The 22,858-nt window shown below is 42.0% G+C and overlaps 1 protein-coding gene and 1 non-coding gene across 4 annotated transcripts; both read left to right on the top strand.

Annotated features, from left to right (window-relative positions):
• Positions 1-2,339: 2,339 nt before the first annotated feature.
• On the top strand, positions 2,340-22,799 carry RNF149 (ring finger protein 149). 3 transcript variants are annotated; one of them, XM_077343538.1, is made up of 9 exons: positions 2,340-2,887; positions 10,099-10,223; positions 10,314-10,349; positions 13,319-13,387; positions 14,780-14,862; positions 15,289-15,385; positions 18,530-18,725; positions 19,391-21,212; positions 22,131-22,799. In XM_077343538.1, exons 1-8 carry the CDS (start codon positions 2,455-2,457, stop codon positions 19,447-19,449), a joined length of 1,098 nt encoding a protein of 365 aa, XP_077199653.1. In that variant the 5' UTR covers positions 2,340-2,454; the 3' UTR covers positions 19,450-21,212; positions 22,131-22,799. The 3 variants fall into 3 exon arrangements, with proteins under 3 accessions (XP_077199653.1, XP_077199655.1, XP_077199652.1); XM_077343540.1 differs by lacking the exon at positions 10,314-10,349 and having other exon boundaries at positions 2,341-2,887; XM_077343537.1 differs by having other exon boundaries at positions 2,341-2,887; positions 10,099-10,349.
• On the top strand, positions 21,628-21,735 carry LOC143840875 (small nucleolar RNA SNORD89). Its single transcript, XR_013232465.1, has one exon. It is a non-coding gene; the product is annotated as a small nucleolar RNA SNORD89 (small nucleolar RNA).
• Positions 22,800-22,858: the final 59 nt, after the last annotated feature.

Raw genomic sequence — 22,858 nt, 5'->3', positions numbered from 1 at the left:
GAGGCAAGCAGGAAGAAAGCATGTGTAATCGTCTTTGTTGCTTTCCCCTGGTGCATGATATCTCACCCCCCCCCCAGCATCTGCAAATATCTTTAGCATTATTCCCCTCTGTTGTCCTTCGCAACACACCAACAACTCCAAACAAAGAAACAGCCATCCTTTTAAGCCTGCTCCCCACACTGTACTTCTGGGTCATAGCCCATCTGGGTGTCAGGTCCTGAGGTTCAAGCCAATTAGGATACTGGAGGAGATCCATTTGAAAATAATCAGGAAGTTTGCAATGTAATTATGCTAAATGCATATCTCCTCTTATGCCTCCTGCAGGATACTCTTTATATTCTGCTCAATTATGCACACTACAGATCTTGCATTTTCCAGCAACCTCATCCAGCCCCTCTTGTGCCAACCGCATAAAATGTATACAGTCATTTAAACATCCTCCTCCCCAGTAGGGCTAAACGTGTAATCAGTTGGTTTAAGACCTACAAAATAAAGAGGTGCTACAGTACTGTGGTAAAACCAAACATGTTGGACTAGAGATACTGGCTTTCAGTGTTTATTTCCATACAAAAACTGCACACAAAGAAAAACCAGCAGAGCAGGAAGAAAGCTTCTACCCTCTCTCATTGCTAGAGTGGTTTTCTAGTTGCAGGGAGCCATTTTAAATAGTGGAACATACGAAAATGTAATCTTCCCTGATCATACACTGTAGTCTCTTTGGCCTTGTCACCTTATTTCTACCTCATTGTACTCTGTGACTCTGAGGGCAATTCCACACAACGGGCAATTTCACTAAGTCTGAGCGCTATTGAAAAGCGCTGGAAGCAAAAGTGGCAGGTCTCAGTAACGCACACAGCCGGTGAATCGAAAAAAAGGCTCTCCTACTAGCGCTGTTCTCATAACATACAAGTTTCCGGTCTCGCCGAAATCGAAACAAAGGAGGCAGTATTTCCCCCCCGCTTCTTCCCACCCCTGGCCGTCAATCAAAGAGAGCAGCCAATGAACTGTTGTGTTCGTATTTCCCTTTAAAAAACTATTTTTTAAAAACACGAAAACACCAGTAGCAACACATATTCATTCATTCGATGTATCAGAAATACCTTTTTCACTGGTTTAGGAGCTGGCACTTAATCGTTTACGCACTCAGAAAGTTAAAAAAAAAATCCCCCCCCCCTCAGTGCTATTTCTGGCTGAAATTACGGGCAGTGTTGAGCAGGGGGCTGTATTGTGTTCTGAAACTTTACAGACAATTGCTTGTGGAGGGATTTCAGCCAAAGAAGCATCGCTTATTCGTTGCTTTGGCCAGTTTAAGGGGGGGGAAATGGCGATCGCGACACCGGAACCTTGGGTGCGAGAGATTAGGGAGGGACATGCTTGCTTCCGCTGTATTGAGAACGCACGTGTCTTTTTCGGATGTGTTGCAGATTGTTCTCAAGAGTCTAGCAGTTTTTTTTTAGGGGGAATCCATTTTTGTTTTTTTAGGGGGAATCTCTGAAAATTGCTACAACGAAGCGATTTTTTGCAGGAGTGTTGCAGATTGTGCACGACAAAGAATAAATAGCATGAATAACGAAGAATAAATAGCATTCAGCAACATTAACGCTGTGCGGAATGGCCCTGACTATACCACACTGAGTCTCGATCGGATTTACGCTTTAAGAAGAAATGTCTTGTCTTGTTGGCTGCTTAGTAGGGAAGGGGCTTTGACTGTATGCCTTCCCATTTCTCCGTTGTTTGAAATAGACGTATTTTAACAAGCCTCTGCTCCAGAAACTAAACGTCTGGGCCTGTTTATCTGCAGGCACTGCCTACATGCCCTGAGGGTAGGTTTCCACGGTCCAGCATTTCACTCAGTCCAGATTCCAGAGCTCTGGCTCATGTCCCAAACTCAGTCGCTGAAATGGAAAAAGGCAAAGCTCTCCATCATCAGATTGGCTGTTGTAGCAAAGAATTATCAGATGGCTGTATTTGGATGTTGTGACACAGTTTACTAATATAACAGGATTAACTTTTGCTTATATATTCCCACTGTCATGACGGTCAGTTCACAGTCTGAGGAAGAGTGCTTGCACTCGAAAGCGCACGCCTTGAATACATCTTTGTTGGCCTTAGATGTGCCACTGGACTCTGATTGTGTTCTGTTGTTGCATGAGGAGGAGGACGCGGACGGCGGGAGAGGAAAAAGTCTTTGGAGTCGTGTGAGAGCCGAGGCGCGCTTCACGAGGCCGGAAGCCGAGCCGGTTTAAAGCCCAGCCATTCCTCTCCACTCGGGCGGTGCTTGCGGGGAGCGGGTCGGCCCGGCCGGGCCTTCCGCGGCTGGGGCGGGGCGAGGGGCGGCGGCCTCGGGCGGAGCCACAGGAGCGGCCCGGCAGCGGCCGCCCCTCTCCTCCCTTTTCCCGTCAGGGGCGGGAAGCGGCGGCCGCTTCTGCCGGTGCGGCGGCGCTGGAGGGGACCATGCTGGGGGCGCCGCGTGTGGCGCTGCCGCTGCTGCTGGCGGCCTCGGGGGGCCCGCGCGTGGCCTGGGGGCTGGTGTGGTACTCGGCCTGGGTGAGCACGGTGTACACGGAGCCCGGCGCCAACCGCACGGTGCGGGCCAGCGCCGAGAGCGGCCGCTACGGGGACGCCTCGCCCAAGGAGAGCGCGCAGGGCCTCGTGGGCATCCCGCGGGGCCTGGGCGCGCGCCGCATGGAAGGCTGTGGCCCGGACGTCGAGTACGAGGTGCCCGGCGCCCCCCGCGGGCCGCCCCACGCCTGGATCGTGCTGCTGGCCCACGGCGGCTGCCGGCTGAAGGAGAAGATCGCCCACGCGGCCAGGAAGGGGCCCGCCGCCGTGGTCGTCTACAACGAGCCCCAGTTCGGCAACTCCACGCTGACCATGCCCCACTTCGGTGAGTGGAGGCCCCACCTGCGGAGGGAGGCTGCACGAGCGCCCGTGCTCCAGGGCCCCCTGCGGGAAGCCTTTCCTTCCGCGAGGAGTGAAAACCCCCTTCTCCCCAGCAGCGGTTTCGTGAATGTGGGTGGGAGGGAGAGGGATCCATAGTTATCCCCAAAAGGGTGGCCCAGAACAGAGGACAGGCTCTGTGCAAAGTTGGCGTGTGCTGATTCGAAGGGATAGATGCGGACTGAGGGAGAGGAAAGCTTTCCACTTGTGTATCTTCTACCCAAGCTTGGGGGGGATCTTCTATAATAAGAGCTCTGTTAAATCTGAGCAAAGGTGGCCAACAAGGTGCCTCCTGGAAGCCCACAAACAGGTAACCAAAGTAGCACCTTTTTCTCTGTTGCTACTAGGGTTGCCAGCTCTGTATTGGGAAATACCTGGAGACTTTGGGAATGGAGTCAGGATGGGGCAGGTCATGTGGGGTAGGGAGGGACCTCAGTGTTGTATGATGCAATGGAGTCCACCCTCCAAAGCAGCCATTTTCTCCAGGATAATTGACCTGTAATTCTGAGAGATCCCCTGGTCCCACCTGGAGACTGGCATCCCTAGTTGTCATTCATCTCCACACCCCCCCCCTGATTTTTAGAATTGCCTTTGAACATGAAACTTATAATTATTGATAGAGCCCCATTTTTTTTACAATTTTCCTTTAACGTAAAGAAAGCCACCATATCCCATAAATAATTGCATGAACATGTCCCTTCTTGCAACTTTTTTCTGTTGCAAAAACAGCAGGTATTTGTGTAAGGATTTATGTACTAAACAGCTGGTGCTCAGAAACCAGAGGAGCTGAAGGATGAACAAGCCACAGATCTGCTGGGCAGTGGTGTCTGTGAAGTCTGCTGAGCAGTGGAAGCTATTTCCCTTCCTCCCTCCCTTTATGAAAAGCTGATGATGCTGTCAGATGTTTAAGAAAAAAAAGTGGGTGACTGGTTGTTTCAGTATGAACCATAGCAGAATTAGCCTAACAACATGGCTGGATTGAGTTGTGTTTAAATTGCGTAGAAGAGCATGCTATGTGCAATTATCTGTCTTCCAAGCATTTCTGTAATACCTGTTGGCTTGGCTTGGGAGTTTGTCATAAATGTTCAGTAATCATATCTCTTCAAGAGGAAGGAGTAGGCTGCAGTTTAAAAAAGTAATACACATACTAAAGTAGGACAGAGTGGCAGTAAAAAGAAAATGCCAGTTCCTTTTCTGGCTTGTGTAAAGAGTTCCTAAAAAAATGTCATAGACTAATACTTCTTTCCTACAAGTGTGTGTACATACAAAATGTTATACCCAGAATACAACTTTGTTGGTCTTAAAGATGCCACTGGATGCAAACTTTGTTCTTCCATATTGTGTTTAGTATGGTAGCAGGCTATGAGGTATCCAAGAGATGGGTGCCTAAAGTTCTAGAAGAATGTAGAAATCCTGGGTATGACAAACTATGATCAGCTGGAGAATATTTCAGTTGTAGTTGTTAAACTACAAGCCTGGCACATGGATGAGACAGACAATAACAAGGAAGGATCTTCATGCAGCCTTATTGAGTGCAGTGTATGTTGCAGAGGGCAGATAATAGAACCGCACTGGGTGCATTGAATATGTATCCCCTTTGAGAGAAGATGTTTGAAAATAAGCTTAGGAACTCCTGATACAGGTGTTGTGTGAACTGCTGATAGCTTCCGAAAGCATCTGAAAAGGTTTTTTTCATTGATGACCATTTTCAAAGGCTCTAATGGCTTTCAGACTTACATAGTCCAGTTTTCTGCAGCAGCATTTCTATATTAAAAGATCTGTCTTGCTTTCTCAACCATTTGTGTGGAACTTCCTCATTTGTGACAAATTAAATTTGAAATTGCTTATATTTTTATGATGGCCTAGAAGCAGAGCATTTTTTTTGTACCCCACTTTTTACTAACCAAAGGAGTCTCAGAACAGCTTACCCTTCCTCTCCCCACAACAGACACCCTGTGAGGTAGGTAGGGCTGAGATAGGTCAGAGACAGTTGTGGGACTGACTGAAGGTCACCCAGCTGGCTGCCTGTGGAGGAGTGGGGAATCAAATCTGGTCCCCCAGGTTAGATGCTGCTGCTCTTATTTATATTCTGTTTTGATTAGGCCTTGACATTCTCTATTCTGTCTCAGACTCCATGTATTCCAGATGTATGTTTTGTGTCAAGTACAAGATCATACCACTGGAAGTTTCTGAGCCACAGGACTGTCATGCAGTTTTTAAGATGCTGATGAGCCGTCTTGCCCTGATCTCACCAGTTTCGGAAGTTAAGCAGAGTCAGCCCTAGTTAGTATTTGAGTGGGAGATCACCAAGGAATACCAGGGTCATTGTGCAGAGGCGGATATAGCATGCTTCATTAAACGTCTCTTGTGCTGAAAACCCTATGGGGGTTGCTGCAACTTGAAGGTACTTTCCACCATCAATCAATGTCTTAGACCTGGGGGTATCGTGGAACATCAGCTCCCATCTGCACCACCTCTATTATGTGTAGCAGGGCCTTTTTGAGGGTAGTTCTGCAGATGTGCAATAACAATGAGATTTGCTTTGTTCCCATCCTTTAGCCATTTCCAAAGACTTGGGAAAACTGTCATTTAGAATGTCTGCAGAATGGCACTTCTTTTGGTGAACGAGGGGAGGGGGATTTTTGCTGAATCCCCAATTCCACTGCCGATTCTCCCTTGGCTCCCTCACCAGGCTGTTTCTAAAGATCTCTTGGTCTCTCATGATAAGAATTTGAGGGGGGTTTGTGGGCTGAGGCAAGAGGGGGAAGTCCTGTTCTTCCATCTTCATCCCAACAGTGGTACTTCGGATCCAGCGTACTAGCTCTTTGGTCACCATTTTCAGTCGTTTTGTGGCTGATGTTGCAATAAGTAGTTGTTTTTCGGTTTATATGGTCTGTATTTGTATGCCATTTGAAGTAGTTGAAAAAATATATAGCTTGTGAGGTAGCCGCTTGAATAATTTTGGAGCTATACAAGTGCGTGCTGTAATGACAGGTGAAAATGTATGTGGTTGATTTTCTAGCAAGTTTTCCTTGAACAGGACAGATGTGAATTTCTCTCTTTTTTCCTTCCATCTTCAAGTAATCATTGTACTCCTTTAGTTATCTTTTTGTCTTTCTGATTTGGCAAAGTAAAGCATATTGTGAAGTATAGGGTTGTTGAGTCCCAAGTCAGAGTTGTGTCATAAATGATGCCTTAATGTTATGATTAAGTGACTGAGGTTATTTCAGATCTGCTGTTAACTCACTAAATAGCCTTAAGCAAGCCACTCTCAGCTCCCATCTGTAATATTAAGATGGTACTATTTGCCTATCTTAGACCGTTTACACACTGGGAACTTCACTGCCCCAGCTCTTGTGCAGGAGCACAAATCAGGGCGGATGAGGCGCACCGGGCCAGATACTCTCCCCGTGTGGTTGCAGGAAGAGGTTGGGCAACCTGCCACAACTAAACTCCAGCCTGGAACCCAGCATGAATCCTCCAGTGCATAAACGGTCTTACAGGGTTGTTGTTGGGACTAAACTAAGATAAAATGAAGTGTTTTTAATAATGAAACTGCAATATAAGTTCTTAGGTTTATTATAATACAATAAAAACTGGCAACAAGAGAACTAATCTAATGATTGAGGAAGGAACTGTTGGAAAAATCCATGGGTTCTTCATGGGTTGTTTCCTGTTCATTTATACAGATGCACTCAGCATCTCTTTAGTGGAAACTCCATTGAAATGCAGTTCTTTGAACAACTATGATCATCCTCAGAACATGCAGATAAGAACAACAGCAAAACATAAAATCCTGACTTCCGTCTTAAGTAAGTCAGAGGAACTTTGATTTTTGAATTTCTTGATATTTTCATCTTATATTTGCACTCTTAATGCACACCCATTTAACAATAATAAAATATATTTGTTGTCTAGTTTCTGCATTTGTGCAGAGTGTCATAAAATGAATTCATAAAAGGTTCTAGAATCTTTAAGATTTTCATACAGAAGAATGGCTTTTTTAATCTGTGGTGAGTTCTTATTCTTCACCTTGTGTTAGAACAACAAACATTTAGTAGAGAAAATAATTGCAAATTAGAGAATATATTCTCTTCTCTAAATATTGAAATACTAGATTAAAAGCCCATTTTATCCTGCAATAAAATGGGCACTAGCAGGGTTCCCCCCCCCGCGCCAGCCGAAGGGCAAAGGCTTCTGCGTGGGCGGGGGTGGAAGTGAGAGAGGCGTCCCACTTTCTCTGTGGGCCGGCTGCTCCAGAGCGTGGGGTAGGTGCGGCGACAGAGGATGGTGGGCGCCTCAGAGGCAGGCGGCCACGTGGAGCGGCGCAGCGGCTGCGGCCTGGGCACGCCACTTAGGGCGGCGGCCCAGGAGCGGCGCTGAAGTCCTGTCCTGTCTTTGGCCTCACTTTCAGAGGCAGGCGTTCGTCGGCGTGGCAGTGGCCTGGGAGTCCGGAGCCAGCGTGGGAAGGGTCGGGCGGTGGCTGTGGGCAGACGGTTGTCGGCAGGTCGGGAAGGGCGCGCGGTCGCTGAGCCGGGGGCGGAGGGGGACTGGCGAGGTTGGCAGGTGGCGGCATCCACAGAGGGGTGGTGGGGTCACGGCGAGGTCACAGTTTATTGGAGGGCAGTCGCTGGGCGGCGGGAGCCTTGTTTCCCCTCCGGCCAGTGACGTGGGGCCAGGGTTGCGGCTCGGGAGGACTGAAGAGTTAGCGGTGCGGCCTCTGGGAGACGGACCAAGTAGACAATAGGGAGGCGCGCAAAGCGCACCTCCCAATTGGCCACTTGGCCCTGGATTGCCACTCTGATGAGCGAATCAGGAGCTGCTTTGCAGCTCCTGATTCGCTCCTCAGAGTTTTTATCCCGGACGTGTCCCGCCCTAACTCCTCCCCAACAGCTCTTACTCTTTTATTTAATCCGCTCTGCAGGATCTTTAATCCGCAGGAGTGGATTAAAGATATGTTGAAAGAATCCAGCTACTAGTGGAAATTCCCAAACTCTATTAAAAGTGTGGAATGATACTCAAGTGATTCCTCTTTCTATAAATTTTTGATAAGGGCCTGTTTGAAATTCTTAAGGACTATAATTGTTTTCCAGATGGAAAGACTAGGGGGTAAATGCTGTGCAGGGAGGTTTTTTTTCAACCTGGGGGAGAACAGGGGAAGAAAACTTCTTAGGTAATGTTTTCATATTTTAGTATTAGTGAAATACTTTTAAAGACAAAGTTTTATTCACTCAAAATACGTCTATGAAGATTTTAATGGAATATACTACATAAGAGATGGAAAGTATTTCTGATACTCTGTATTCTTGGTGCTTGGGGGTGGGGGCAACAGTGGAAGTTCTGGAGTACTGGCCTTGCTGGTAGACATCCTGATGATTTCTGGGTTTTGGCCTCTCTGTGACATAGAGTTTTGGACTGGATGGGCCATTGATCTGATCGCTGATATTATTTTATTTTAACTATCCCTCAAATGGGAAATAATGTTATTGTTGTTATTATTATTATTATTTGGATTTATATACCACCCTCCGACAGGCTCAGGAAGGTGTACATCATAGTTAAATAGACAATACAAAAATATAATTTATTCTAAAATGTAATTACATTAAAATTTCAACATTATACTAGTCATTAAAACATTTAAACCATAATTAACAGTTGTCTTGTCCTTAACACCGGCCTCTTCCGGATGTTTCCCTTGGGCATTTCTCATAGGGGTTCTGAAGGGCCCAATAGATGTTATCAGATAACTCACCCCAACCAAATGCTTGGTGGAAGAGCTCTGTTTTGCAGGCCCTGAGGAACTGTGCTAGCTCTGATAGGGACCTCCTCTGCCAGATCAATATACCAAGTGGGGGCCAGGACAGAAAACATCCTGGCCTTGGTTGAGGCCAGACATACTTCCTTGGGACCAGGGGTCACTAGCTGGTTGGAATTGACTGAGCATAACTCCTCGGGTGGCAGAGGCAGAAACTCGGTCCCTCAGGTATGCTGGGCCCAGACCGCATAAAGGTGATTTCTAGAACCTTAAACCAGATCTGGAGTTCAACTGGGAACTAGTGCAGCTGCTGGAGCAGAGGCCAGATATGGGCCCTCTCAAGTGTTACTGTGCATTTTGGACTAGTTTCCATTTCTGGAGCAGGGATAAGGGTAGGCCTGTATAGAGCAAGTTACAGAAATCCAGCCTAAAGGTGACCGTCTCATGGATTGCTCTGGCTGGGTGCTAAAATAGCTAGATTGTAGCGGTTTTCAGCCCTTCCTCTCTAGAATAAGGCATATTAGTAATTTTACCTGTAAACAAGGCCTTTAGACTTCTGATTTTTTTATATGCTAAATTATTCACTCATATATATCAGTAATGCATTTTTGTTAATGCAATAAAATACATTTAGGGCTCTTAAGTAGTTATTGCATGAGTTTTCTGCAAAAATGCCCCCATGGCTTCAGAATTTTCAGAACATCTACGCATCCAGAGTTATGATAATCTAAAATTGTAAGATTTTTCTCACTTGGAGTTTTATTTGGCTTGTATGAGAGAAAGTGATAGTTCTAGGTGTAGGCTTGGATCCAGAGCAAGTGTTTCAAATGATGCAAGGATATCCACCCATATTGCTGGGGGCATTTCAGACTGACATTGGAGACAGCAAACTCACACTCTGTGGGTGGAAATGCATGCGCCCATGGAGGTGCAGTCTAGATCCATCTCATACTGTCCTTTCTGTAAGATCTTTTAGGCCCAGTATGTGATGAGGAGAGAATCCAGGAGGAGACAGTGGTGATGCTATCTTTGAGTGATCTGCAGGGACATCAAGTTGTGGCTTGGCAAAAAAGCAGTGGACTTGCTGGGGTCCGGTGAAATAGCAGGAAAGGAAAAGCCATGCTTGTTTGAGGAGTGGGAGGGCACTCGGTCAAAGGCCACAGTTTTGGGCCATATGAACATTTTCAAGTTTGCTTCCAAGGCTGAGGAACTTTGGTTACCCTAATGGTTTGTGGCTGTGGATGTTGGGTGAGAATTTATATGTAGTAGAAACTAATTTAGCAATTAATTATGGCAGAGTAGTTCCACCTGCTTATCATCTCATGGGCCTGGATTTCATTCAATCGATAAAAAGTGGTAAGAGAGTGCACTTGATTCCTGTTTTTCTTCCCCCTCAACAGGTACAGGCAATACAGTGGTAATTATGGTTGGGTATCCCAAAGGAATGGAGATCTTGGAGCCAGTGCGAAGAGGGATTCCTGTGAAAATGACTATTGATGTTGGAACTCGGCACATACAAGAATATGTCAGTGGACAGTCAGTTGTTTTTGTAGCTATTGCATTCATCACCATGATGATTATATCCTTAGCATGGCTTATATTTTTTTACATACAGCGTTTCCTCTATACTGGAACACAGTTTGGAAACCAGGTAATTAGTAGTGGTGATGGGGACCTATCCTTTACCGTCTCTCGTAAAAAGCTTTTGCCTAATAATAGGCAAGTGTTGAGAACTTACTTGAAAGCATGTGTGGCAACTTTATCTTCCTGCTTCATCTATGAATGCTGCTCAACCTGAATACGTTTCTTAATCCCAGTTCCTATATTACCTGTTCTTATTTGTTGCGCCAACTTGTTTTTATTTTTTAAATTGATTTATTTATTGTTGGATTTGTAAACCGCCCCTCTCTGGCAACAGTCTTGGGGCAGTTAACATTTTAAATCCTGTACATACATGGATTTAAAAATGATAGACAACTGAAATCTAATTTCCAATTTAGAATGTAGAAGAGAAGAAGAAGAGTTGGTTCTTATATGCCGCTTTTCCCTACCTGAAGGAGGCTCAAAGCGGCTTACAGTCACCTTCCCATTCCTCTCCCCACAACAGACACTCTGTGAGGTGGGTGAGGCTGAGAGAGCCCTGATATCACTGCTCGGTCAGAACAGTTTTATCAGTGCCATGGCGAGCCCAAGGTCACCCAGCTGGTTGCATGTGGGGGAGCGCAGAATCGAACCCGGCATGCCAGATTAGAAGTCCGCACTCCTAACCACTACACCAAACTGGCTCTCTAAGTGCTCTGGCCATCCTCTAAATCATAGAATTATAGAATTATAGAGTTGGAAGGGACCTTCTGCGTCATCTAGTCCAACCCCCTGCACTATGCAGGACACTCACAACCCTATTGCTCATCCATCTAACCTACCACCCCTTAAGCTTTCACAGAATCAGCCTCTCCGTCAGATGGCTATTGCTAAGTTGAGTCTTGGGTCTGAGAGCCTGGACTCCAGTTGCTGGGGGAAGTAGAAAGGACTGGGGGGGGGGTCTTTTGATGTTATTGTGTGCTTGCATTGGCCTCAGTCGTAGACTTGGTGGGAAAGTGCCGTTTTGTGTGCCGTTTTTAGAGTTAGACATACTTGTACTGTATTTGATACTCAACAAACTGATTTTTCAATTATTATTATAACCGAACATAGCTGTTTTGTTCTTCCACTTTTCATAACTGGTGATCAGTGAGACTTCCATAAATAGCTGGTAGAGAACTTTTTTCTCAGAGTCTTTTGAGATAAACTGAGAAATAGCTGAGTCATCAGTGGGACTTAATTGCTTGAAATAAGAGAAAGTATGTTTGGTTTTGGTAGGTGTTAATGCAGAAAGATATAGCTCTTCCTAGGAGAAATAAAAAGACGTTAGTCTCCTAGGGAGGCCAGTAAAACTGTACATGATATCTACATGGGCTGCCTCAAGTCTGTCTGTGAAATTTACCCCCACCGCCTTGCTTTGGTCTAAAGCTTTTTGTTGGAAGGTTAATCTGCGTAGTTGTCTTCTCTATCTGCTGCTTTTCCTTGTGTTCCTGTTTCCTAGGCGAGTATTTACTTTGTTTTTGTTCTCCTAAACCATCTTGCTTCTAGTCTCCTTTGCCCCTCAATGCCCTTACTTCCTATGAGTCCTTTCAATTTCGTCCTTAACCTGCATTTCTCTTTGTGTGTGTGCATACGTGAGTGCATGCACATGAGTGAGTGAGAAAGAGAAAGTTTTTAATACCAGCTAAATTGAAAATAAACCAGTTTTTTCCTCAATTTGGACCTCTACAAATGGAATGTTTGTTAATCTTACAAGATGTTGTACCAGTCTGTATGAGGGACGTCACGATCACAAGAACAGTAAAATACAGTCTAGAGTGAGCTATGATATATTTAAAACCCTTTTTTTGCTGTCAAGCTATTGTTATATTTTTTTTAAATTAATGTGTGCTAGCCTTTCTCCCTCATACTTCTAATACAGCAGTTGGCAAAAGCATTATGATTGTTACACGGACAAAGATAAATCCTTGTCCTTAAAACACCTTTCTCTAGTACTCAGGTTTCTGCTACATTTTGTTGGTCCTCTAAGGGTAATATGCATCTCACTGAAATGCCCTCTATTTACATTTGTAGTTTCTGGAAGCCAATTTGTGTGAATAACAAGAAAAGGATCAGTTTGTTTCTTATATATACCAGCACAACATAACTGATCATAATCAAATTATTTTATTATTTATTAATTTGATTTTATACCACCCTCCCAGCAAATATTTTAATTAGTAGCAATAAAATACCTTAGAAACAATAATATCACCTCTTAAAATCTCATTAAATCAACACTATAACTAGCAGCAACATCAATATAGTTTCTGAGTCACTCTAGATCCGTTTCCTGGTCAGGATGTTTTTGTGAGAGTATTTTTTCATTGGGGGGGGGGCATTTGATGTTATAGGATACACTGGCTGCAACCAGATGCTTGGCGGAAGAGCTCCATCTTTTAGGTACTGCAGAACTGGGCCAGTTCTGTCAGGGCCCAAATGTCTCCTGGGAGCTCATTCCACCAAGTAGATGCCAGGACTGAAAACTTCTTAATCTTGAGGGCTCTATGATGAACTTCTTAATGGGCTGGAAATACATAAACTGGGGAACATGAAATGATTTTCCTAATTCCCTTGCCATATTATATGGCTTACCACTGCTAACTTTGTTTCAGGAGAAAAATTAATGATCTGTGTAGTATTCTTTACAAGTAGAAATTATCTGAATAATTCTCCCATTTGAATAATTCTTCCAGATAGCTGAGTTTTTCACAGTGACAGTTCTGCCTGTAACTACTATACCTAAATATAGTATAGAGCCACTGAGTATTTTTGATGGGCACCTACAGTCCAACAGCATCATATATGGATGTTCCCTTTCATATGTTACATTGGTACAGAAGTGTGCTTCTCCTCTTTAGAAAGTGAAAATATTTACCCAGTGGAGGTGATAGACACTCATAACCCTTCTGATGAAGCCTTTGTCTTCAGAATACCTAGACATCTTTTATAAAATGATGCCAGTGAAATTTGGTTACTAACTTGAGTTATTTTTTTAAGGGGCACAGAAAGGAAATGAAGAAAGTAATTGGCCAGCTGCAGCTCCATATTGTGAAGCATGAAGATAAGGTAAACCAACGTAGACTGAAAGCTTTTTTGAGTATGGTTTCATTAAAATGAAATGGATGGAATTTCTGTATATATAGAACTGTTTGGATTATTGGCCTTAAGTAGAACTACAAACAAACACTACAGCATTAACTCTAATGTTCAAGGATATTTTGTGCTTATGTTTTGGAATAGGTGATAATACAGTATTTCCTCAGAGGTCAGTCTACACTCACAGAAAAGAACAGAAATGTCAGTGCAGAAAAATGGAGAACTGTCCTATTGTTAAATGTTGATTTTGTAAATCATTTCTATTTGACACAAGTTCCTATTGTCAAATTGTTTTATATGTTCAAGCCAATATGTTTATTTACAATGGACTGTTTCATGAAAGTTCCATGTACACTGCTCTGAGCCACAAGGGAGGATATAAATGCAATTAATTAATGCCATCAAAAAGGAGGGCATTATCTTATATTTAAACATTTTTTGTCTGAAGCATTTTTAAGGAGTCATTTTGTATCATCTTCTTTATATTCAGTGTAATTTTTCAAGTAAATATGGTACAATTGAGCTCTGTTTATGAATACTTTCTATGTTCATAGGTACAGAAACTGCCAAATTTTGATTTGCTAATAGTTCAGCACTCAGTACAGAGGCGAGAAATGGAACAAGAGTCTTGTAATTTGTCTACAGTTTTAGAAATTTTTTTAAACAGCTTACTATCAAAACAGGTTTACTATGAACCTTGTCTGAGAAAGAGATTTTATAAAACGGACATTGATTTGAATTGAGGCTATATATGTCATTAAAAGTCTGACCTTGTTACTAAGTGATTTATTCCCCCTGTCTCCCAGTGTTATACTCTTGCAAAGTGGTAGCTGGAGTTTTGCCTGATTCCTCTTCCTGGCTGCAGCCCCTTTGCTGCTTGGCATAAATATAATTCAAGATATCAGTCGTACCAACTCAGCTTCTCATTGTTCTCCTAGGCTTCAACAGCTATTGGAATATTTGTTGAAGCCTCTTTCATTGTATAAAAGAAATTGTAACTCAGCCACTAGCTTTAATTAAAAATACCATGGATTTTAATTATAAGCTGCTTTGAGAAAAAAAAAACTTGGCTGAACAGCAGGTTATAAAGTCATTATTAAATAAATAATAGAAAATTAGCACTAAAGCTAGCTTGCTGGCAGTTTTCCAGGTCATGCTAATTTTCTTTCTCCTTTTGAAGACTTGGCACAAATTTATTCTATCTACAGTTTCTGGAACTTCAGCTGTGTAATTCCATCGTTCTTTTATGAATGATGAAAACTTTCACTGAAATATGCTACTAAAATGTTGCAAAATACTAGTATTATAAGTGTGCTTAAGCCACTCTTTAGCTCCCTCTGTTTCATTTTGACTTTTCTTTAGGGGCTGGATGTTGATGCTGAAAATTGTGCTGTGTGCATAGAAAACTATAAAGCAAAAGACGCAGTTCGAATTTTGCCTTGCAAGTAAGTTTGTTAACTTCAGTAGACTTGTCAAAGAGGTTATGTCCCTTAGAAATATTTGAATTAACTTTTTATGTAAATAAAAGCTTTCTGCAGTATATGTTGAATGGAGAAGACCCAGACAGTATAGTTGCCTTCTAATGCTATACTGTAAAAAAAGTAATTAATTCCTCTGACGAGTTTCTGTACTCTGAAAATACCTTACTGGGGGACTTTTTATCCACAAGAACGCTCTGAATTAAAGAGGCAGAAATGATAGAACAATATGTGTCCCTTTTCTAGCTTGCTAAAAACACTTATTACTAAAAGCACAATTTGATTGTATTTAGGTTTTCTTATCAGTTAATGTTTGCTAAATCTTCCATTATAAAAAGTTCCATGAGGAGTACTCTTGTATTAGTTTTAAAGATGCTGCCCTCTGTTTTTCAGACATATATTTCATAAAACATGCATTGATCCTTGGCTGTTGGACCACAGAACATGTCCAATGTGCAAACTAGATGTTATCAAAGCTCTAGGTTGTTGGGTATGTATAAATGTATATTTGAGGTAGCCCTGAGTAAAAGATTGTCTTGTACATGGCTGAGTAGTGTGTGTTTCTCCCATTCCTCCATGTCACACTGGTTCTACTAGAGCAGATAGGTTGTATGCAGAAGGTTCCAAGTTCAATCTGCAAGTATCTCAAAAGTGCAAGGGTTTTGGTAGGGCTAGAGATGCTTGAAAATTTAGACAGCCAGTGCCCATAGGTAGCATTGGGCTAAATAGTACAGTTGTCATATGAAGTATGAGGAGGTATCTTGTACCCATGTGTGGTCTTTTCCTCTGCCTTCCTATTTACAAAGCCTGACTATTGCTACTTTACTTCTTTGTTTTGCCCCTTCCTGCTCTGCTTACTGAAGTCGCTATCACTGGACACTTTCTCAGGCAGAGGAAAGGAAATGCGGTATGCATGGAATTAGAAGAAGAAGAAGAGTTGGTTCTTCTATGCTGCTTTTCCCTACCTGAAGGAGGCTCAAAGCGGCTTACAGTCGCCTTCCCATTCCTCTCCCCACAACAGATACCCTGTGGGGGAGGTGAGGCTGAGAGAGCACTGATATTACTGCCCGGTCAGAACAGTTTTATTAGTGCCGTGGCGAGCCCAAGGTCACCCAGGTGGCTGCATGTGGGGGAGTGCAGAATCGAACCCGGCATGCCAGATTAGAAGTCCGCACTCCTAACCACTACACCAAACTGGCTCTCTTATCAGTTAATGTTTGCTAAATCTTCCATTATAAAAAGTTCCATGAGGAGTACTCTTGTATTAGTTTTAAAGATGCTGCCCTCTGTTTTTCAGACATATGTTTCATAAAACATGCATTGATCCTTGGCATGACTATTCATCCCAAACAATTACCAGATCAATATCTATTATTTATATTGTTACTTCCAGGTAACCTCTGTGTAAAGGATGTTTCCTGTTTAGATAATAAAGTTGTTTCCTATTTAAGACTATGGCATACCTGGCTTTGATAATGAGGATACACTTGATAGTCTTAAAGAAGACTGACTTCCTGATGATATCTGTTCACACTTTATAGGTATACAAGCGGAGAACCCCATTTTAAAAACAGGTGGGGGACCTCTGGAGGAGGCCCCCCTGATCTCCCAGCACCCCAGAGGCCAGCGAGAGTGGTATGGCTGGCACACAGCATGCCTGGCTGACCTTTTGTGTCCTTCCCCAGTGACTGGGAGGCTGGTGATAGCAGCATGGAGCGCATGTGGACAGCTACTCCCAGCCTTGCCTCATGGTTGCCCTTCCTTCTCAGGCCAACTGCAAGGAAATTGCATGGAGGAAGAGGACATGGGCAGGGAAGAGCCTCTGATTGGCTCTCATTGGGGGAGAGATTTCATCCTATTGGGGGAATATTCTTCTGGTGAGGGCCATTCAGAGGCTCATGTTGTCAGAAGCACTGTTCAGTTTTTACGGGGTATGATGTGTAATAAATTGTGTACACATGGAAACTATAACAGTAAGCACACATACAATAAAATCACATGGTCTGTTGGAACTGTATCGTTTTAGAATGAAGGCAGGAGGTTATTGTTTCAGCATGAAAAATCCCAGGTAATGGAAAGCTGGCATATTGGATGAGAAGCTAGGCTAGAACACTTCTGTTTGAAATGACAGCTTTCCATTGGAGGGACAGCACTTACTGTGGCCCACATGAACTCTGGCTGTGTTCTGAACTGCTGTAGTCACAGAAGTGGTGAACAGATAGATCAGCCCTTACTTTCCGTGTCATTGTTGATTGAGTCTTCCTGTGGGGAAGCAAGTAAAAATACATTACTTTGTGTTATCCATGTCATTTATTCATCTACTAAAAGGAGTGGCAGGAGGGACCCGTGGGCTGCAGGAATTCCTGGGACATATTATGCAGCTCTGTCTCAGTAAAAGTCTAGACTCTCAATGCTGGGAGGCAGGTTTACTTCCCACTATAATAATGCCTCAAAAGCAGCACTTCTAGTTCTCTGGGTACCTGCAATTTGTTGGGATTGAACAAAATCTAAGTGTGTTGGTTTCTGTTTCTTGGAGAGACCAGGTTTTCCTCCTTCTGAATAGTTTTGCAACCCCACAAAATTTCCTTTTGTCTTGAAGAATTCAGCAAGAGCCATTCAAAACTAGGCCTTCAATTTTGTGTATAACCAACCCGACTCTTATATTTTTGGATACAGTAGTAACAGAAGTTAGAGAAACTGACTTAAAGAAAGTTTATAGGATTGGATTTCAGTTCATGTTTTGTCTTGCTATTCAGCCCCACATTGGGACTGCACATGTGCAGAGAACAATTTCTAAAGGTCCAAAATGGGGCCCTCATTAGAGTTGCACATGTGCAGGTTCTTCCAACTATACACATCACATACTCTGAGAACAGGACACCCCCTTCCCTCAGTTCCTTTCTCACCACTATGAGGGGAACATGTACTTCTAGTGTAATCCATACTAGAAGTATTTCTGGCCTTGCTGTCTATGTTATTCTTCTGAAAAATTGTTTTTCATACCATTCGCCTTATTTTGGATGGCTGTCTTGTTCTTTCATCCGCGGTGAATCCGATGCATTTATTTATGGGCCCTTGACTATGGTGTCCAGGGTGTTATTTTAAAAATGTGCCAAATGTGGCACCAAGATGCCCTACTCGAATGAGCATGGACATTTTTTTGCCTGGGCAAGTCCCTACCACAGAGCAAGATAGGAGATGAAAACAGAGATGCACTTACCTGTAACTGTTGCTCATGAACATCTTGTGTGCAGGTACACATTCCCACTCTCCTACCCCAGTGCGAGCTCTCAAGCCAAATAATAATAGAAATTTTGTTTGGCTGATGTACAGGTTTATTGGTTTGCAGTTGAACCATGTGGTTCCAAGTTTTTCTGTACAGTGAGAGTTTGCGGTGGCTTGGTGCATGTGATGTGCTCTCCGATCAGGATGGGATGATCCAATTTGGAGCTTTAAAGCTAGAAATTGTTCTCTATGGCTGGCCTACACATGTACAGTCCAAATGTGTGTCTGCACACAAGACATTGGTGAATAATAGTTACAGGTAAATGCAAGCCTGTTTTCTGTTTAAATATTTTCCCATCACCCTCATATTCTTTTTGCTGAACAGTATTCTTTTTCTTTAATTTTAAAGCGAGAACCTCAAGATTTACTTGAACTTGCAGTACCTGAATCAATAAGTGGTAGCATCTCAGCTGAAAGCTGGAGTATTACTGTACAAGAAGAAAACAGAAATGATCTAAGTGATACATCAGCACCATCTGCTCATGAATCTACATTAAATGCTAGCAGGTTAAAAGATGATGTAGGTGAAGCAACAGCATTACTTGGTAGGTAACAGCGATGCCGTATGCTTAAATCTCTTTCACATTGTAAGAATGAAAAAATTTTCCTACAAAATTCCAAGCATGCTCATTTATTTTTTTAAAAAAAAGATTTACCTTAGTGTAGATGGTAGGAACAACAAAATTATCTCATGCTTACTTTTGAGAGGAACACTTAACAAAATTATCCCGCTTACTTTTTAAGAATAGATCATATGAACTTTTCTGTTGTCCTTATCAGAAGCAATAGTATGTTTTACTCATTTTGTCTATATTTGCTCCTGTAGAATGAAAAATTCACCCATCTTGAATTATACAAATGGTATTTAATAGGGTATGGCTCAACTCAATTAGGGAGAAGCAAAAAAATGGGAAGGATCTGTGAGGAACTGGGAACTTTAAGAAAATTCTTTTGTAATATTGAATAGCATTTCTCTATTCCATAACCTGCTAGAGTCTTTGGAAATCAAATCATCTTAAATATGTTTCCTGTATTATCTTGACTGTTAGTCCAAGACCAAATTGGGGTAATCTTGCTAACAAAGATCTTTTGGGGTTTTTCAGCTTGTAAAGGTTTTGATGCAATGTAAATAGAAAAAGTGTTACATATTCTTTCTACAATATAGACATTAGAGCTCACAAATGTTGTATCTTCCATATTTATTTTCCAGAAATATATGGCAGTGACAATCAGCCTGGAGAATTCCTGCCCACTGAAAACTCTCAATGAAAGCTCTAAACGGAAACTGAGAGCTAAAAACTACTTTATTTTTATTTAAATGGTATAGATACGTGTTTATGTTTCAAAAGGGCCAATAGAACTAAATTTTGTATGAAAACATTTTTCAGGAAAACACTATAGAAAGTTACATAGATATTACTTTTGCAGTAGAAAATATTTGGGGGGGGGATCCAATGCCTTTAAGTTGATTGATCTTTTCCAAGAGTATTGGAAAACAGGTTCTCTTCATTCACTTGATTTCATAGAATCATAGAGTTGGAAGGGTCCATACAGGCCATCTAGTCCAACCCCCTGCTCAACGCAGGATCAGCCCTAAGCATCCTAAAGCCTAAATTTCTGAACATTTGTTTGTTGGAACAGAGTCCGAGGGAAGGGATAGAACTGATTTCTTAAAGATGTTACAAAGAAAAATACTCTTGGATAAAGAGAAAGCTTAAGATGCATGATGTATCTTGTTTTTGTGCCAGAAAACTGTTACAGCAATCAAGCCTGGGAGGAATATACAGGCTGATTATAAAATAACACTAGGCTATTGTATTGTAGTATGCATTTATCAAACCTAAGTTTTTAAACTTTTTGTTTAAAAGATGACCTAGTTAATAAATAGACTTGCAAAACACCAGACTATTCTGGTTAGCCACATGGTTGTTGAGAAAGTTACTGTAAAAGTAAAAAAACTTAGGTTGTGCTACTCGTTTCCTGGTTGAAAGTTTTGCATTGGGTACTTAAATCCACTGCTTTTGGTATGTTTGTGTATGAAGTGTTATTTAATACTCATGCAAGTTACCTCAACTCTTACATGAGTAAAACTGAAGTACGAAATTAATGGTTTGAAGTTTATTTATTCTATTTGCAAATCATCATTGACCCATCTATATGTATCTTTTTTCGTTACTTCTCCATGTGCTTCCTTTGCATTTTCTGTATCTGAACTCAGTATTGGGATATTTGTGAAGACCACCTATAATTATGTGCTTGAGGTAGCCATTCATTCTGTTTTTGTTCTGTTGCTAAATTAACATTATGCCATTTATATAATGGGAAGCATTATGCTTGCCATGTACAAAACTAAGAAAATATCTGTTACTTCATTTCTTCTCCTGTTTAAGTAATGCCATATACTAATCCCAGAGGAAAACAGGCTGTATGTGTGTGTAGCTACAAATACTGAAAATATGTTCAGAATTTTAGTATTGCCACCTATGAATGTGTTGTAAAGTTCACACGTTGTCTAAAACTGTCCAAGTAGATATTCAGCTTTCTGGCATACATCTTAAAAAATGGGTATTTTCTAAAGCTAGAATATTCAGCGTTATTTTCCAAGAAAATACGTATTTCAAACATGGAAAGAAGCAAAAAAAGCTTGTTTTTAAGCAACTGGAACAAGTGACTCACTGTAAAGACGCAGGCCCAAAACCACCTGAAGCGCTTGCCACCACTTCTTGCACAACAACTTTGTCATATGTTGGACTGTCAAAATTTACAAGACCTGTATCTTGCTATGACCATTCAATGGAATGGACTGCTAGCCATGCCAGTATTGATGTTGGCCTTCAGAAAGGAACTATCTTCAAGTTGTTCATTGACTAATATTTCTGAGTTTTCAATACAAAGTATTAACTATCACAGTTTTAAGAAGATCACAACTTCAGCTTAATATACTGGAGGGTGACAGGAAGTGGACGCACTGGAAGCCTCCAAATCTTACCTGATATTTACAATGCAGAGCTGCTGTTGGAGAATACAGTGTGGTGAGTACAGTTTTATTTTTCCATATAAGTGCTAGCTGGGTATGTCGTACACTGAAAAGTGCACTTTTCCCAGTTACGCTCGAAATCCAGCAAGAACCATGTGTAAAATTTGGTAGCACTTGGAACCATAATTAATTGTATGATAAACTGTCAGTCTATATTTAGTAGCTATGTATAAGCTATTCAGAGGATGAAGTACAACATATGACGTATGTAGCTAGAAAGTACAAAAACCATTACAAATCAATTTTCATCTGTTCAGAAATATGGAATCAGTTTGTGGTGAAAGGACTTATGGACTTAGAACTGATTTTGGTGCTCGATATGGGTCTGCAGTTCCTGTTGTGGCCTTCAGGGTTGGTTTTTTTAAAGTAGATTCTGATCACTGGCTAAAGGTCCATGTAGCTTGAGCATTGCTGAGGGGTGATGACAATGAAAGGCCGAATTGCAGTGCCTGCAACAGTTCTCTCTCTAAAGGCACGATGACAAATCTCCTGAAGCGACTATTTTGTCTGACCTCAGCAATATCTCATGAAGTATAAAATGATTTCATTGGCTGGTAAAATCACAGTTCACTGCAATTGGCCACATATAAAATTTGTATTTTGATAACATGGACCATAGTTTTGACAATGCAACCAAATGAATTGCGTCTGTCAGGTCAAACTGCATATGATAGTTAAGACCAGTTCCTCAGCAAGGATGTTGCTGTACTATGCACTAAGCTAGATAGCTTACTACTTTAATTCTTTTAACAGAGTAAGTTGTAAAACAATGACTCTACAAATTCCCTTCTTTATGCCGTTTTAAAGCAGTTAAACCAGAATCTTCAGGTTCGTAGTCTCTATATACTGCTGGTGGTTTAAGCATATATACTACTTAATAAAAGTATACATAACTATTTCTTTTCTTACACAGGTGTTCTGGAACTCATTCAGACGAGCCCAGTTGAGTTATTCAGACTGAGCTGTAAATAACTGAAGCTGTGTGCAAACATGCTGGATTGAAAGAAAATTGTGCATCTACGTCAGTGGTTCTCAAACCTTCCTGATGCCGTGGCCCTTTAATATAGTTCCTCATGTTGTGGTGACCTCCAACCATAAAATTATGCAAGTGTTCTTTCACAGAAATTAAACCGAAACTGACCAATGGTGTAAAGATCCATTGTTCACGATTGTATATAAACTGTTTTTTTCCTCCAGGGTTCAGTTCTGCCTTGTCCTACCATGCCTATCTTGCTCTTCTCTGCTGCTCCAGACAGACGAACGCTCTATCTCTATTTACCCTGGCCAAGCTGCTCGCCCTGCCACAACCTCTGTGAAAGGGTCATTCGACCCCAGGTAGAGAACCACTGAACTAAGTCAAAATGTTCACTGGAAACAGGGCATTTTTCTAAGCTGAGGAAGCCTTTACCAGGATGAACTAAGGCCCATTTTCCACTGTTGATGTTTTCTATTGGTACACAGAAATGAAAAATGTTTGGTAAGATGTGTCTCAGTTATAAGATACAGGACTGTCGCTGGAGTGTCTAACTTGTATACTTAAATTATAACACTTATAAAAGTTGCTGTTAGTCTGTTGTAAAAAGCTGCTTATTTATAGCCTCTCAGCATAGGTTTTATTCAGTTGAAATGATGGGTTGGATC

The sequence above is a fragment of the Paroedura picta genome, chromosome 6 (genome assembly GCF_049243985.1).
Source record: "Paroedura picta isolate Pp20150507F chromosome 6, Ppicta_v3.0, whole genome shotgun sequence".
NCBI classification, from domain to species: Eukaryota; Metazoa; Chordata; class Lepidosauria; order Squamata; family Gekkonidae; genus Paroedura; species Paroedura picta.
The sequence above is the reverse complement of the archived record's forward strand: the minus strand, read 5'-3'. Positions and strand labels throughout refer to the sequence as shown.

Bases quoted from the DNA above. Each gene is read 5' to 3' on its own strand.
- RNF149 (XM_077343537.1), top strand. From the start codon at position 2,455: ATGCTGGGGGCGCCGCGTGTGGCGCTGCCGCTGCTGCTGGCGGCCTCG. The intron at 2,888-10,098 runs GTGAGTGGAGGC...CCCCCTCAACAG, and splicing joins GCTGACCATGCCCCACTTCG to GTACAGGCAATACAGTGGTA. The intron at 18,726-19,390 runs GTAGGTAACAGC...TTTATTTTCCAG, and splicing joins TGAAGCAACAGCATTACTTG to AAATATATGGCAGTGACAAT.